Source organism: Lepeophtheirus salmonis, chromosome 6 (assembly GCF_016086655.4).
Source record: "Lepeophtheirus salmonis chromosome 6, UVic_Lsal_1.4, whole genome shotgun sequence".
Classification (NCBI taxonomy): domain Eukaryota; kingdom Metazoa; phylum Arthropoda; class Copepoda; order Siphonostomatoida; family Caligidae; genus Lepeophtheirus; species Lepeophtheirus salmonis.
The window spans coordinates 36,645,430-36,659,620 of record NC_052136.2 but is presented as its reverse complement, the minus strand read 5'-3'; the positions used below and the strand labels follow the sequence as shown (position 1 = coordinate 36,659,620).

General features: G+C 32.7%; 2 protein-coding genes across 7 annotated transcripts; one reads left to right on the top strand and one right to left on the bottom strand.

Moving 5' to 3' along the window:
• Positions 1 to 1,454: 1,454 nt before the first annotated feature.
• Mapmodulin (acidic leucine-rich nuclear phosphoprotein 32 mapmodulin) lies at positions 1,455 to 4,695 on the top strand. Its single transcript, XM_040713874.2, has 6 exons — positions 1,455 to 1,614; positions 1,687 to 1,830; positions 2,300 to 2,419; positions 2,800 to 3,067; positions 3,133 to 3,267; positions 4,210 to 4,695. The coding sequence occupies exons 1-6, from the start codon at positions 1,567 to 1,569 to the stop codon at positions 4,284 to 4,286; spliced, it is 792 nt and encodes a 263-aa protein (XP_040569808.1). The 5' UTR covers positions 1,455 to 1,566; the 3' UTR covers positions 4,287 to 4,695.
• Positions 4,696 to 6,098: 1,403 nt separating this feature from the next.
• On the bottom strand, positions 6,099 to 10,472 carry AIMP2 (aaRS-interacting multifunctional protein 2). 6 transcript variants are annotated; one of them, XM_040713870.2, is made up of 8 exons: positions 10,199 to 10,472; positions 9,779 to 9,916; positions 9,568 to 9,690; positions 8,698 to 8,935; positions 8,114 to 8,641; positions 7,641 to 7,869; positions 6,652 to 7,081; positions 6,099 to 6,597 (listed from the first exon to the last, which is right to left on the bottom strand). In XM_040713870.2, exons 1-8 carry the CDS (start codon positions 10,304 to 10,306, stop codon positions 6,187 to 6,189), a joined length of 2,205 nt encoding a protein of 734 aa, XP_040569804.1. In that variant the 5' UTR covers positions 10,307 to 10,472; the 3' UTR covers positions 6,099 to 6,186. The 6 variants fall into 6 exon arrangements, with proteins under 6 accessions (XP_040569804.1, XP_040569805.1, XP_040569806.1 ...); XM_040713871.2 differs by having other exon boundaries at positions 8,162 to 8,641; positions 10,199 to 10,460; XM_040713872.2 differs by lacking the exon at positions 9,568 to 9,690 and having other exon boundaries at positions 10,199 to 10,460.
• Positions 10,473 to 14,191: the final 3,719 nt, after the last annotated feature.

The window sequence follows — 14,191 nt, the reverse complement described above, 5'->3', positions numbered from 1 at the left end:
CGTTGTAGATTTGGTGTCTTAAATTATGAGCCGGGGATGAGCCGCAAATGCCTGCACACTGGGCGATTACAAATACATACAATACAGGTGATTTGATTTGTTATACGACCACGGAAAGGATCTAAATCGTATGGAATTATTACAAAAAGTATAATTTGTTTATTAACAGGGCTCGACAGTCACTATGGCTATTTAAAAAAAAAAGTCGAGCTCGTGCAGGTCTGTGGTCTATATCTAGCCCATTTGGCTACGTAATGCCATACCTTAAATACTGCATATGACAGGCAATTTTGGGTTCAAATCATCAGTATTACCTTGTTTCAACTTTTCATTCATCAAATATACATTGAAAACAAATCTTATGGGTGATCTTTAAGTAAAATATATTTCTAAAGGGCAAATTTGGCAATATTTCTCTTCCTCTGAGTTCAGCCAAAAATTAATTTACTTTAGAACAAAAGTACTAGTCTAAAAATGATTCAATTTTTGTGGTAATCTGTGCTAGTAAAAAAATTTGACTAGCCCTGTTAGCTAGTGATTAATTTTAATGACCGTCGATCCCTGATAAATGAACTGAAATGTTATGTAATTAATCTCGATAATTTATTAATATTATACATTTCTCAATTCTTTTTGTCGAATTGGAAATTAAAATTTACCAAATTAATTTAGTAATGAATAGATTATCTCAAAAATATGGAGCTGATAACTAAAAAAGTGGATAAAACGGAATAGTTATTTGCTATTGAATAGCAAGCTAGCTAGATAACAAGGATTCTACTTATTTGTATATCCTTCAATAGGTGGCAGACTCGTTGCAGTACATGTTTGACACTAACGCCCTCTATATATGCATGCGCGTCATCAGTGTACGTACGCAACAAGTAACATAATTTTCTATCCTCGTTACGCAAATTTGCATCAGCTCATTATATCAAGGAGAACGATAAGGAAAATCTTATGTAATAATATCCACTAGCTGCCTACCTCGACTAATCGTAAGACAACTCTTTCAAATGTTAAAACAGGACTGGATGTTTAGGAAAGATACTTTTAAGGGACTCAATATCTTATTTATTATCAGAAAAGAAGTTATATTTTGCGCCTTTTTACAATAATAACAGTAAAGTTGAAAGATACGCACTACTAATGTTGCATTTTAATATCATCCAATATAGAGGGCGTGCCTGAGTTTTGAATAAGGCGTATGTAAGAAAGGCTGATTTTGGGCGGGCATGTATAATACAACAAAACTGTGGTGGTGTAGGTGTAGCTAGTAGTGTGCCTGCCTTTTCGCCTTTTTATTTATTATTGTCTGAATTATCTCTATGGAATTGAATAAGATGAGGGGAGAAATGTACTATTGAAACCGATCCGAACATACATAGTGCTATCTAGAAAAATATATAAAAATGAACGCGCAAAATAATGCCGCATAACTAATACTCAAATAAAAAAAAAAAGGAGAAGATTTTTTCATTCCTCTTTTTTTTGTTATTATTTTCGTGCGTGTTTTTTCTTTTCTTAAATTGTTAAAAGAATTTCCTACTAACGGAGTTGTCAACAATGGAGAAACGGATTGAACTGGAGAGACGTGGAAAGGATCCATCTGAGGTAAAGTGACGGAATTCTTGCATCCTGCCATGGAAAGGAATCCATTTTTGTAATAAACTTTATTATTTATAGATTACAGAGTTAAATTTGGACAATTCTCGCGCTACACAAATCGAGGGTTTAACGGATGAATACTCAAACCTTGCATCTCTTAGTCTAATTTCCGTTGGTCTTACGACTCTCAAGGGATTTCCCTCCCTTCCCAAGTTGAAAAAGGTGAAGTAAAACCACACATACATCAATTTTCTACCCAACGTGGTCAATGGGCATATTTAGGGGTATTTTGAGCCATTGTCCCTTTATCTCACATTTAATGTGCAATGTGGTCACTACATTAAGTTTATTAGTGGGATGAGATTGTTGTAGTGATGAATAATTAAGACATTGAGGAAAGTCTTCTGCTCAATGATTTTTCCATGGATATTTAAGATAAACGGTCATCTTTCTGTTTTCTCACTACTAACTCAGAAGTTCCCCCAAAGTACTAAACCCCACTCTAACTTAACAGCCTAAATTCTTAATATACATTTGATCTTCTTTTGTTCAATTTGCAGTACCACGTGGCCTGGCTCTACTTTTTGTCTTCTCAGCATTTTTCGTATATAGTTTTTTGAAAACTATATGTACAATATAATATACATACTTAGGACGTAATAGCCTTAATTTACTTTCTTTTTTAATTTAGTTGGAACTGAGTGAAAATCGCATCTGCTCCGGCTTAAATTCACTCCAAGGTTGTCCATGCATTACTCACTTAAATTTGAGTAACAACAGAATCAAAGATCTAGAAACTCTAGAACCATTGGTAAGTCAGTCACTGTGAAAAATTTAGCAAGTTATATTTACAGCAGAATAGGTTAACTCAGTGATTCCCAAAGCGCAAGGTCATCCAGAATGTATTTTTAAAAATAAAAAAACCTACACCCAAATATTTTTGCAAAATTAACTGATCTCCCTCGTGTAAAGCGATTACACCTAGGGTCTTCATAGTGATAATAAGGTTGTGAATCTCTGAGTTAACTCATTGCCTGGTATAAGGACTTGCCAAAAGTATATATAACATACATATGATTATTTTGCATCCCTTGACAACAATCAAATTCTGTAAATCATTGAGTGTTGTTAATGTCGTAATAGTCACTTTTAAAACACTGTTATATTTTTCTCCTTGTTATGAATTTTCAGAAGTCCTTTAAAAACATGACGCATTTGGATCTCTTTAATAATGACGTCTGTAAAATTGAGGATTATCGAACCAAAGTATTTGAGTTCATATCAAATCTCAAGTTCTTAGACGGGTATGACGTTGATGAAAACGAGGCTGAAGAGTCTGACTCTGAGAGCTATGATGGGGTAAATGGTGGTAATATTAATGAAGAAGATGAGGATGATGACGAAGAGGATGGGGATGGGGATGAGGAGGTCGAGGAAGAAGAAGAGGACGATGAAGGGGGTGAGGGTTCAGCCGCGTCCGGATAAATTATCTGCAAATTTATCATTTATCTATTGTTTTTTCAGAATATGAAGATGAGGGTCCTGGGCTAGCCTCTATTTACAATACAAATTTTAATGACATAGAAGATGGGGACTATCAGTGCAATGATGAAGACGAAGAGGAAGATCTCGAAGAGGAAGAGGATAATGACGAAGAAAGTAAGTGACTGATATTTTGGGCAAATTTTCTAATTATTGCTCAGGATCCCTAAAAAGATCAGATTTAATGATAGTTATTTAAAGAAAAAACCGAGATCATATGTATCATAATAACTTAATCATTGACACCCATTTTGAAAGTTTCCTTTGCTCTCTCATTCTCGTTTAATATATGTATCACTCATGATGCGTATATTTACCCTAAACTCTTATAATTTTCATGATTTATGTGTTTTGTGTACAATTTATAACTAGAAAAAGTAAATTGTACAAGTTGCAATTCAAAAATGAGATGAAACATTTTAGAGTACTGCTTTGGATGAGAATAATGCAATAATTAATTATTCATTTGATGTTGATAATTTTGATGACATTAACTCATACATAGGTAGGATTCTATGGCACATAGTTAAGTTCAGACGTCCATAGTTACATTACCTATAAGTACCAATAAATTTTAATTCATCAAGATGAAAGGGTAGCATCAATTAATAGTTCGTAATCAAAATTATTTATGTTGTAATTAAATAAAGCATTTTAAGATGAAGAAATTTGCAACTAGTACGCTACATAACATTATTTGATCATTTGTTACTAGAAACTATAATTTGCATATAACACAGACCATCAATCAAATGCTACACCTAAATATTACGTGTCTTTACAATAATGAATCAACAGTTTCAAATTTATAAGGCCGAGGAAAATTATAGAACGTCTTGACAGATTTTATTAAATATTAAGTACTGCTATGATGATGAGGGAAGTTATTATTTTAGTGGCTAAATTGGCTGTGTTTTAAGTTTTGTTTCATTAGTATTACTATATTGTGAATGGTTAATTTGAAGGGGGGGTTGGAATCGGCAATTTTGTTTTAAAAAATAAAAAAAAAAAAGTACAAATGTTAACCAACTAAGTAACTCATTCCTCTCTTATTTCCAGACTCTGATGCTCCCAAAGGAAAACGACGAAAGCTAGAAGATGAAGGAGATGGCGGAGGCGGAGAAGATAAAAATTAGATCTATCTTAATTACTCAAATGCAAATATATATACTAAAAAAAAAGATGTTAATGAATCTTCCTGCCTCATGTTTACAAATTTTTGGTTAAAGAAACAATATATCTAATTTAATAATATTATATACACTTTAATAATAATTTTTTGTGCATTAAGTTTTTTTATATATATCTAAGATTATAATTTATATATATATACTTCATTTATATATATTTATCTATATTATTTACTAAAAATAATGACAGGCCAACTTTGTGTTGTTTTTTTTTTTTTTTTTTGAAGAAAATGTAATTCAAAATTTTACTTTGTCAATCTTTGAAGAAGTTCAATAGTAATAATATTTCATATCATCATAGACTCAAACAAACTTTTCATACTTTTTATCAATATTTTTTTATGAAAAACATTTCGGCCGGCCCATCAAGATAGTAAAGTAAAAGATTTAAAAAAAAAAAAAAAAAAAAAAAAAAAAGATCTCAAAGCCCATGGAAGAAATTACTTTCTTCAATCTTTTTTACCACTTCCATCCATGCCCTCCAAATTTGATTTTTTCTAAATATATTTTTATTTATTTACTCACTCAAATCACTACGTGTCAAAAAGGGAAAAAATACTGAACATGCCAATGTCTCCTGTCTTTAAAAAGTAGTATTATTTTTTAAAATATATAAAATAAACATAAAAACTGCTACATTTCGAGTCTTGTATTTATTATATGAGGGATTTTCTTAAACATCTGGATATACAAATGATTCCATAAGAGTCGATTCTTAGCGATTTATACCTAAATAAGTTATAATCATGAGTGTCTTACGATCTTTCATGATTGCCTAAAATATATTTCGTTCAAATAAGGACTTCTATTCTTTTACTCATTATTATTAGTGCTAAATTTGAGTAGACTTGAACTCTATAAAAACTCGAGTTAACTAAAGTGGAGAGTTTTCAGAAAATTTCTCGGAATTATTAGAAAAACTTATTATTTTCTTCACAAAGCTCACATTTCACATGAAATAAGACTTGTATTTCAATCAAGTATATAACGATGACGAACCCGATTTGTAATGGAGGTCGCTGCCAAGCAATACCAAGGTTAACAGAAATACATTTATCTCCATTAACCTCGAAGAATACAAGAGCATCTCGGAACGAAGAAAAAACGAATGTAAGAAAATAAGTACGGAAAAATTATATGCATTTTTGGGGATAATGCTATTGGAACATGCGCCTTGCCGTAACAGACTACCGGCTTTAACGAACACCCTCCCCCTCTACTAGTCCATTAGGCCGAGGTCTAAATGTATCTTAAATCTCTATTTTGATATTATGTCGCATTTTCCGTGTGCCTTCTAAAGGAAAATTCCCCGGATATATTATATTGGTCGGATAGATATTATCATTCATAAAAAACTAGAAGACGATTGATACGACTGAGATGTTAATATCTATACAGGACAGCTTGAACTTTTTTAACGTATTCTTCGTTGTGATTATATAAATAGATGTAACTTTTTGAAATAACTTCCTATTAAGCCAAAAAAATGTTCTAAAATTACCTACATTATTCTCTTAATAATAATTGACTGCTTCATTGAAGTAGTCAAAATGACGACTTAATTGTTAAACTAAATTTTTATACATTCAATGAAAAAATATTTTCCTTTGCCTGAGCAAACTCGAATACAACATACTCTATATATTTGCCGAAATCTATTAAAATCATGTCTCCTAAATTGAATAAAATAACTTTATACTCTGTTGTTGAAGTTTTGGGTGGGAGAGGGGTAATAAATTTAACTACTGGTTAAAAATATTAGGTAGTAATATTTTTTTTATTCATGATCAATTCGGTTTACATTTAAACTAATTCTCAATAAATTAAATCCTTTGGCTATTAATAATTAACAATGCTTCATAACAAATTCGTAGACTTCATTCTCACTTAATTTTTCATCCTTTAAATCTTCCAAAATTTCTTTTGTAATTAATATGATATGATCTTGAGTTCGATGATTCCCTTCAGAAGGATATTTTGTCCGCGCAGATTCAAGAGCTGTGTTTAACAAGTCTTCAATTGTTTGGTCTTTGGATATCCCAGCGACTTTTTTCATAATTTGTAATATATCACTGTATCTAGGATCAGTCGACTTATTCTTAAAAAATTTCCCGTTCTTAATTGAATACCCTCCTGAGCACTGTTTCCATTTAAATGAAGCTCCATGAGGTGGAAGTGTAATAACTACGCCCTCACATGAATCTGGTTGAAGAAGTTTACCCTCATATTCACTAAACAATTTGCTAAAAGGTAATGACTGAACATTTTTTTTTGAAGTATAAAAACATAAAATATACTAAGTAAACTATACCTCGGTAGGAATCGTTGGTAGTTGAAATAAATTAAATACCTTCTCCAAACATTGATTCATTGTAACTATGATATGATCATTCTCAAGGGGCTCTCCAGATAAGCCCTTTGCTTTAACAGACCTTGCATGAAAACCAATAACTCTAAGTTTCTCAATAATTTCATGAACAGAGGTTTGATCAACAACTATGGATACACCAAAGGCGTACCAATTTCCAGGAAGGAAGCCCCTCTCTCTATATCGGAACTTATCCTCTCTAGAAGTCGCAGTTCCCTTTTGTATTAACTCACCGTAGACAGTGAGGAGTAGGGAAGTATGAATTTGTAGAGTTTCTTTAAAGTAATTTGCAAAGGACGAAGATATGGTGCTAATATGAGGCTCTAAAGATTTTAAGGAGACACCCGAAAATGTATAATTGCTCAAATCTTTCCTAGATAAATTAGTGAGATAAAATATTGAATAAAGTCTAATAAGGAGACTCAATAGAAAATAATACAAGAACTCCCAACAAATATGGCCAGTCAACACTAAAGTAAGCTAGAATGATTTTTCCCAAATTTGAGTGGTTCATATTTGTATTGTTTGACAAATAATTATCTTCAATGAATTATTCTTAATCAGTCTTAGGAGGCACCTCTAATGACACACCCAGAAGTAGCCAAAATTGATCGTAACAATAAAAGAATAAGAAATTGATAGATTTTATTTGAAAGGGGTATTTTATATCAAATAAAGGGTTTAAACTTTGGCAAAAGTTCTTGGGTATATGAACTTATCTCACAAATTTGAGTACAACTACAATAATTAACTAAAATATATTTATGAAATATTGGACTGTATTATATATATGAAGTAAAAAAACAATTAAAATTATTCTCTAATATTGGGGTTGTGTTCAAGATTATTTTTATGTTGACGGACCGCTAATACCCTATAAAATCCCACACCCCACTACTTAATAAATTAAAATGTATAGAGTCCTAACCAACCTGTCCGGATTCTTTAGAAGCACCATCCTTCTACTAGCTACAACACCATTACTAGACAAGGCTAAATTCGACCCATCGAGTTTCTCAGTTACAACCACCTCTACATTAGATAAAAACTCTAAATTTGAGGAATCCCCTTTTATTACATCAGGTATAAGTGGCCATTGACGACTCACTAATGATCCAGGAACATAATCGGATTCAACGTCTAAAAGAAGGTTCCTTGCAGCTAAAAGGGAAATAATAAGGATAAAATTTTGGCTCTCCATTAATGTGTTTTTATTTCAACACTATCAATAAATTTTTTTTAAATCCAGAAGTATTATTTGATCTTTCTTTTGTTAAGTGATAACAATTTAGAAAACACAAAATTGTTAACTCTAATTTAAAAATGGGACTCACCTATAAATAAAACAAATATAATTAACAACAGAGTGAATTAATACAAATTAATTAATTATTAAATTATATACTTTTTTTGGGACTTGGGTTTTTTGGTTGGGTTTTAATGTTTGAATTACTTTTGCGGTTGTGGCCACTAGTTCCATGAGAAACTCTCCGATGCCGATGAGAGCTTAATCTATGCTGCCTGCTTCCATAGAAGGCACAAACTTTATTACAGCTTGTAAGCCATTTCTTCAAGGCAGTACTTGGAACAGCTAATTTACCGTGATCTCGAGTAACGATACTCCATGAAATTAAATCCAAAATCCCAGGCTCAGGTCCCCCTCCAAAGAATGGGGATGAAGAACTTGTCAACAAAAATGTGGATTCAAGGTTTTTGAAAATAATTTCCTCCATTTGCTTTCTCTCTGAACCCTCACGCCAAATCAAATCTGAATGAATTGAGTCCAAAAAGTATTCAACTTTTGATTCTTCAGCACCTTCATAATTCCAAATAGATGGATAAAGTCGTGCTAAATATCGAAGGATATTAATCTCTCCTTTGATGGATGAGTGCTTCATCAATGGTGAGAGTACAGTTGTGGCATCCCGATCCCCTGTAAAATAGATCAAATGAATAATTCCCAAGAACGATTGGAAAAAATATAATTACCTAATTTTTTCCAAATAATGGTGATTATCAAATCAGCTTCAGGACGAGTTAAATTATCATTATGGGATGGTAAAAAATCTTGAGCAGTCTCAGGTAAAGAACATGTAATTGATGAGTGAACATGACAACTGGTGTAGATTTTAAGACCTTTGGATTTAAGTTGATGGAAGGCGAGGAGGATTCCATAGGGAGGGTAAGAGGGATGAGCAAAGATGACAATGTCTTGTTTAGAAAATGACTGCAAATAATTATAAATTTAAAATAAATCCTCATATTATTGCTATATAAATAATATCATAGTTGAGTTAATAAGAATTAATTATAACAACATGCAAGGATGAAGGTGCATTATGACGAGACAAATGAGTTTATTAGGAGAAATGTGGTGCGTCAACATAAAAACAATCTTGACCAAAAATGAAGACAAGGAGAAAATCCCATTTTAACTTTTTACTTCGTATAAACATACAGGTCAATATTTCATAGATATTTGAGTCAATTATAGGCTTATTATTCAAATATCCGGAATGAGTTAAATATCTGAGAATTTTAACTATAGTTTAGAACCTGTATTAATTTAAAGATGGCCTTTCAAATAAAATCAATTTAACATTAAATTTTGGTTCCTTTAAGTGCAATTTGCGGGGGGTGCAAAGAGTTAATAAGAATAATTTGTGGAAAGATATTGACGAGAATTAGTTGAAGAATGCAAATATAAGCCACACTCATTTTAGTTTGATTTTGTGTTGACGGATCACAACTGTATTATTAATTGGAAAGTCATTAATTTCTTTTGTTTATTGTAGAATTATTTATTATATTAAGGAGGCAACAAGGGAAGTAACGTTGGTATGAAGGAACATCAAGTACCTCAAGATCATCATTTGACAAATTAGAAGTCAAAAGATGATGAATAGATGTAATGTTGCCTTGTATCTTATCAACCTTCTCCAGAACATAGGCTTGATGCTGTTGAACTCTATTCAACATCAACTAAAATCATGTTTTAAAATACATAGTAGACGGAAAGTATATAGAGGAGAGCCCCTAGCGGGAACTACTCCGTGAAAATCAATCTTACATTGCAAGAAGTGGTGGGGATGGGATCCAAGCCTAAAGATACTTTATAAGCAGAAAGATGAGCTTTAAGGCCAGTCAATCCATGGAGAATCGACTCTTGACGTTTTTCCAAGGACTCAATACCGGAGAACGAGAGACTCTAAGTAAAAATAATTAAAATTTGAATCCATCATCGAGTGTCATCATCATCATAATCCATGGACATGATTAAGCAACTCATTAAGCATTACTTTATCATTCCATGCAAGCGAAAAATGCATTTCCATAATAATTAATAAAAGTAATTACAAGAAAAGTACAAAAATTAAATGCATTACTTTATTTAAAAATAATTGTTCAATATGACGTCATATATATTCAAATCAGAATAAGACATTAGAATATACATCACGTGATTCCTTCACATACAAAGAACACTTACTCCTTTTTCACGAATCTCTCCAACGTCGTTGATGGGTTTGAGACGATACATGACGTCCGGGACTTCAATAGGTTGGGAGAAGTCATTAATGGGCTTTAGATTATACATGATAGTTAATAACTACTCTGTTCGTATAAACAATGAGTTCACGTGGCGTAGGAAACGGAGGATCTTTTCTAACCTCGACAGCAAGTTTAATAATAAAGAAGAAAAGAATAATGATGTTGACAATAAAAATAGAGAAATTATAAGATAAGATTATAAGAGGTTGAGTGGGGCTTTTTGATGAAAAAAGTAGCGTTAATAATGATATTTAATTTTCTACAAGGAATGAAAAATGCAATATCCTTCATAATTGAACTAAATGAAATAAAAAAAAACATGACCTTGGGTGTCTGAAAAAAAAGAAAGATATGTGAAATTTAAGTTTAAAGTACACTTAGGTCATTTTTTAACAATAGAGAGGGAAAAGAGCTTCATCATTGAGGAGAATATCTTAGATTTAAATTGAAAGATATATCAATTTATCAAGAAAATGATAATACTTAAATTATATTTAATTCTGGAGACAGTTAGCATTGTTAACTAAAAAAAAAAAGATGATTTATGTTATCAAATGGATATTACAAAAGGCTTAATACATCTAATGATGCATTAGTATCCACTTATTTGGAACAATACAAATCCATTGAAGGTACTAATTTTTCAAGATGTATTTAGTTTCTATATTTTTTGTACATATATGAGAAAAATAAGGATAACATTTGACCTTGATTCTACTTAAAAAAGCTGTAATTCCCGTTTAATCTTTAAATTACAAAATAATTGTCTTTTAAAAATGTAGCAAACAATGTCCATCAATGAATGGATAGCAGAGGTCGATTTGGCAATGATATTATTCCATTAATTAGGATAATTTTGAAAAATTATAAATTGTTTGAAAATAAATACTTTTGAACGGGGAACATCCCCAACTCAAGTTAAATGATAAAGAAGGGTTCCATACAGGGTCAATTGTACCGTGAGCGGGATCTTAGGCAAAGACTAAATGCGGTCTTCCTTCATCCAGGGGATGACGAACTCCTCCATGACTTCGCAGTACTTTTTCGCGTTAACCCTTTCCTTGGGATAGAAGAAAAAAGGAGGCATCACCTCACCGGTGCTGCAGATGACACCCAGGGTCATCACGGAGGCCGAGAACATTGTGGTGAAGACCGCAGGGACCTCTTCTCTCCTCTTGGGAAGCCACCTGTCATTCTAGACGTTGTAGCTTCGGTTGAGAGTCCAGTTCTTCTCGTCGGAGAAGAAGATGATTCTTCCTCCATGGCTCTTCAGGTCATTGAGGAGACGCTTACCGTTGATGAGCCTGGTGGCCTTCATGGATACCGTGAGGATGTGTTGTTTGGCGATTCGGTATGATCTGTACCCGAGGTCCTCATTCACAGCCTTGGAGACCAGCTGCTTGCTCACTCCACGGTTCTTGGCCAACCTGGACAAGGAAGTCCCCGGCAATGCCTTGATGGACTTCCGGAGGCCTTCAAGGAAGCGGGGAGTGCGGATTCGGTCCCTTGTCATGTTATGGGCCTTGCGGCAGACCTTCCCCTCAACCTCCCAGGCATTGACGACCCGTTACACCGTGGTCTTGAGGTAGTTAAGAAGCTTGTAGATAGCAGAGGGCTTGTGTCCCGCGCGAAACAATTCGAGGATGGCGTCTTGCTTGTTCCATGATGACTATTGTTTGTAGTCCAAACAATTGTGGTGGAAGTTATAGTGTATTGTTCGCACAACCTTTTATATTAGTATGATTTCACCCCGAATATCCACATTATGGATCTGGATGAAGTTTTAAAGTAGTTCCAATTAATTGTGGACACACTGTATATAATGAACAGGCTTCCATTATGGCATGGCCTACAACAAGAGCACGCTAAAATCGGTACTAGATGACTGGTTTCTAAAGTGGTCTGTATTGACTTCTTGGGGTTATAGATAAAAAAGATCTTCACTTTTTTATTAAATTTCTGAAATTGAAAAAGAACCCTATCAGAGTGAAAATCTCTGTGGGAGTTGTCAAAAACATTTTAAATTAATAAGTTTAAAAAAATTCGATAGGGAGTCTACGAAAAACAAAAATCAACAAGTATTCTATGTGTTAAAAAAGTTTAAGAACCTCAGGTATAGATATTAGGATTTCTACTTTCCTGGAAAATGGACCTTACATAAGATTGCAGGAAATTACAGGATGAAATAGTAAATAAATGATAAATGCTATGAAATTCAACTAATTTATTCTATATTTAAAAAATAATTTCTACGCTAGTAGTAAAGATCCAATATTTATTCATATTTATTTTATAAATATGTGAATTTATAATTAATTAAATATTCATTTGTTGGTTTCTTCTTATAGATGTTTTGTTGACCATTCCTTTTTGTCGATGCATATCATTTGTACTGCAATGTATAAATAGTTACAAATTTTAAACCAAGTGAATCTTTAATATGTATCAAACTTTTCATAGGATGTATTCCATAAAGTAAGCTTATATTATGAAAGAATCAAATGCAAGTTTCCTTGGAATTTATCGTAGATTTAAACCCCCAAAAATCTCGAAAAAACGTAATTCCAAGATCACAGGATAAAATCCTAGCTTGGCAAGCTTAAACATTGAACGAAAAATGAGCCTTGTTCATTTTTTCCGATGATTTTTCAGCACTTGAACAGAAAAAATTGAACGATGAAAAGAAAAAATATTTGAGTAGCATTCATTTCTTAGCATCGTTTACTATTGTTCTACAAATACATATTTTACCCCAGAATAGGGTGCATCATACACCCTCCAAGTAAAAAATATTGACTTTGCGGTATGACAAAAATGTTCTATCTATAATAAAAACACACTATGAAATATTTTTAAATTTGAATAAATTCTACCGGTGCCACATTAAGCATTTTGAAATGAGAATTTTATAGTACAGGTTTGTACCCGTTCACTCTTTTTCCGTTGTATGGTTCATTTTGTAAAAACTTTCCGTTCGCCATTCATTTTTCCGTTCAATCGTTCATTTTTGAATTTTTATTTGTTCATTTAATATTTATCTATTATAAAAAGTCCAACCTAGAAAAATACTTATTAATATATAAACCCCTTTTTGTTTCGTAATGCATAAAAATGAGCCTCAAGGGCGTAGCTTACTAAAAACAAAACAGGCAATCCCAGGGGTCCCAAAATGTCCCCTCAATTTTTATAAAATGGTGTCCAATTTTTCAAATTGTTTTTGTTTTTTTAATATCATCAAAATTATTCAAGGCAACCTCCAATTTATTTTCAACAGCCTCCCTCCTTTAGAAAATAGCTGAAGCTACATATTTTTTCTGAGTTACCTTATTTAATAGAAAGATTGACCTGTGGAGTAGACAATATAGGCAAATGCAAAGTTTGCTGTTCATTCAGGGGTGCCATAATGGGTACGAAGAAAAAAAATAGGTGACCCCGAACATAATCCGACTTTCGGGCCGAGCTTAATTTTTCCAAAACTATAATTGGTACAAGTTGTGCCCATAAAACTAGGGTCTGGTTAGTCTTTAATTGTCAGGGCCAGTCGGATTTCCTTTTTTTATTTTCTGCTTGATTTTTTTTAGGAGAGGCCTCCGATTGGTTTTTAATTGCTTTGCTGATTTTTTCAAAAGGTTCTAAATCCCTCCTGTGAGTTCATTTCTAATATCCCCAAAGTGGTCCTAGTTTGTCGACGGTGTTAACATCTCCAGACTGGTGGGTTCTGCTTTTATTATAAGAGACATTAATGCAAGGCTTTTTTTCGGGGGGGGAGGGAGGGGGATCTTACCGTGTGAGAGGATAAAATTAGTTCCGAATCACTTGTCTATATTATCGGATTCAAACCAACTGGAATGCAATGCTCCGATCAGTTAATAACTGCATTTCTTTGTATGAAAATAATAAGTGCATATCACTATTCGTGCAGTTGTAATAT

Coding starts and splice junctions, on each gene's coding strand:
- Mapmodulin (XM_040713874.2), top strand. CDS start 1,567: ATGGAGAAACGGATTGAACTGGAGAGACGTGGAAAGGATCCATCTGAG. Junction 1,615..1,686: donor GTGGAAAGGATCCATCTGAG/GTAAAGTGACGG, acceptor TATTATTTATAG/ATTACAGAGTTAAATTTGGA. Junction 3,268..4,209: donor AGAGGATAATGACGAAGAAA/GTAAGTGACTGA, acceptor TCTTATTTCCAG/ACTCTGATGCTCCCAAAGGA.
- AIMP2 (XM_040713870.2), bottom strand. CDS start 10,306: ATGTATAATCTAAAGCCCATTAATGACTTCTCCCAACCTATTGAAGTC. Junction 8,936..9,567: donor TGTCAAATGATGATCTTGAG/GTACTTGATGTT, acceptor AATTATTTGCAG/TCATTTTCTAAACAAGACAT. Junction 7,870..8,113: donor AAACCCAAGTCCCAAAAAAA/GTATATAATTTA, acceptor TTTCCCTTTTAG/CTGCAAGGAACCTTCTTTTA.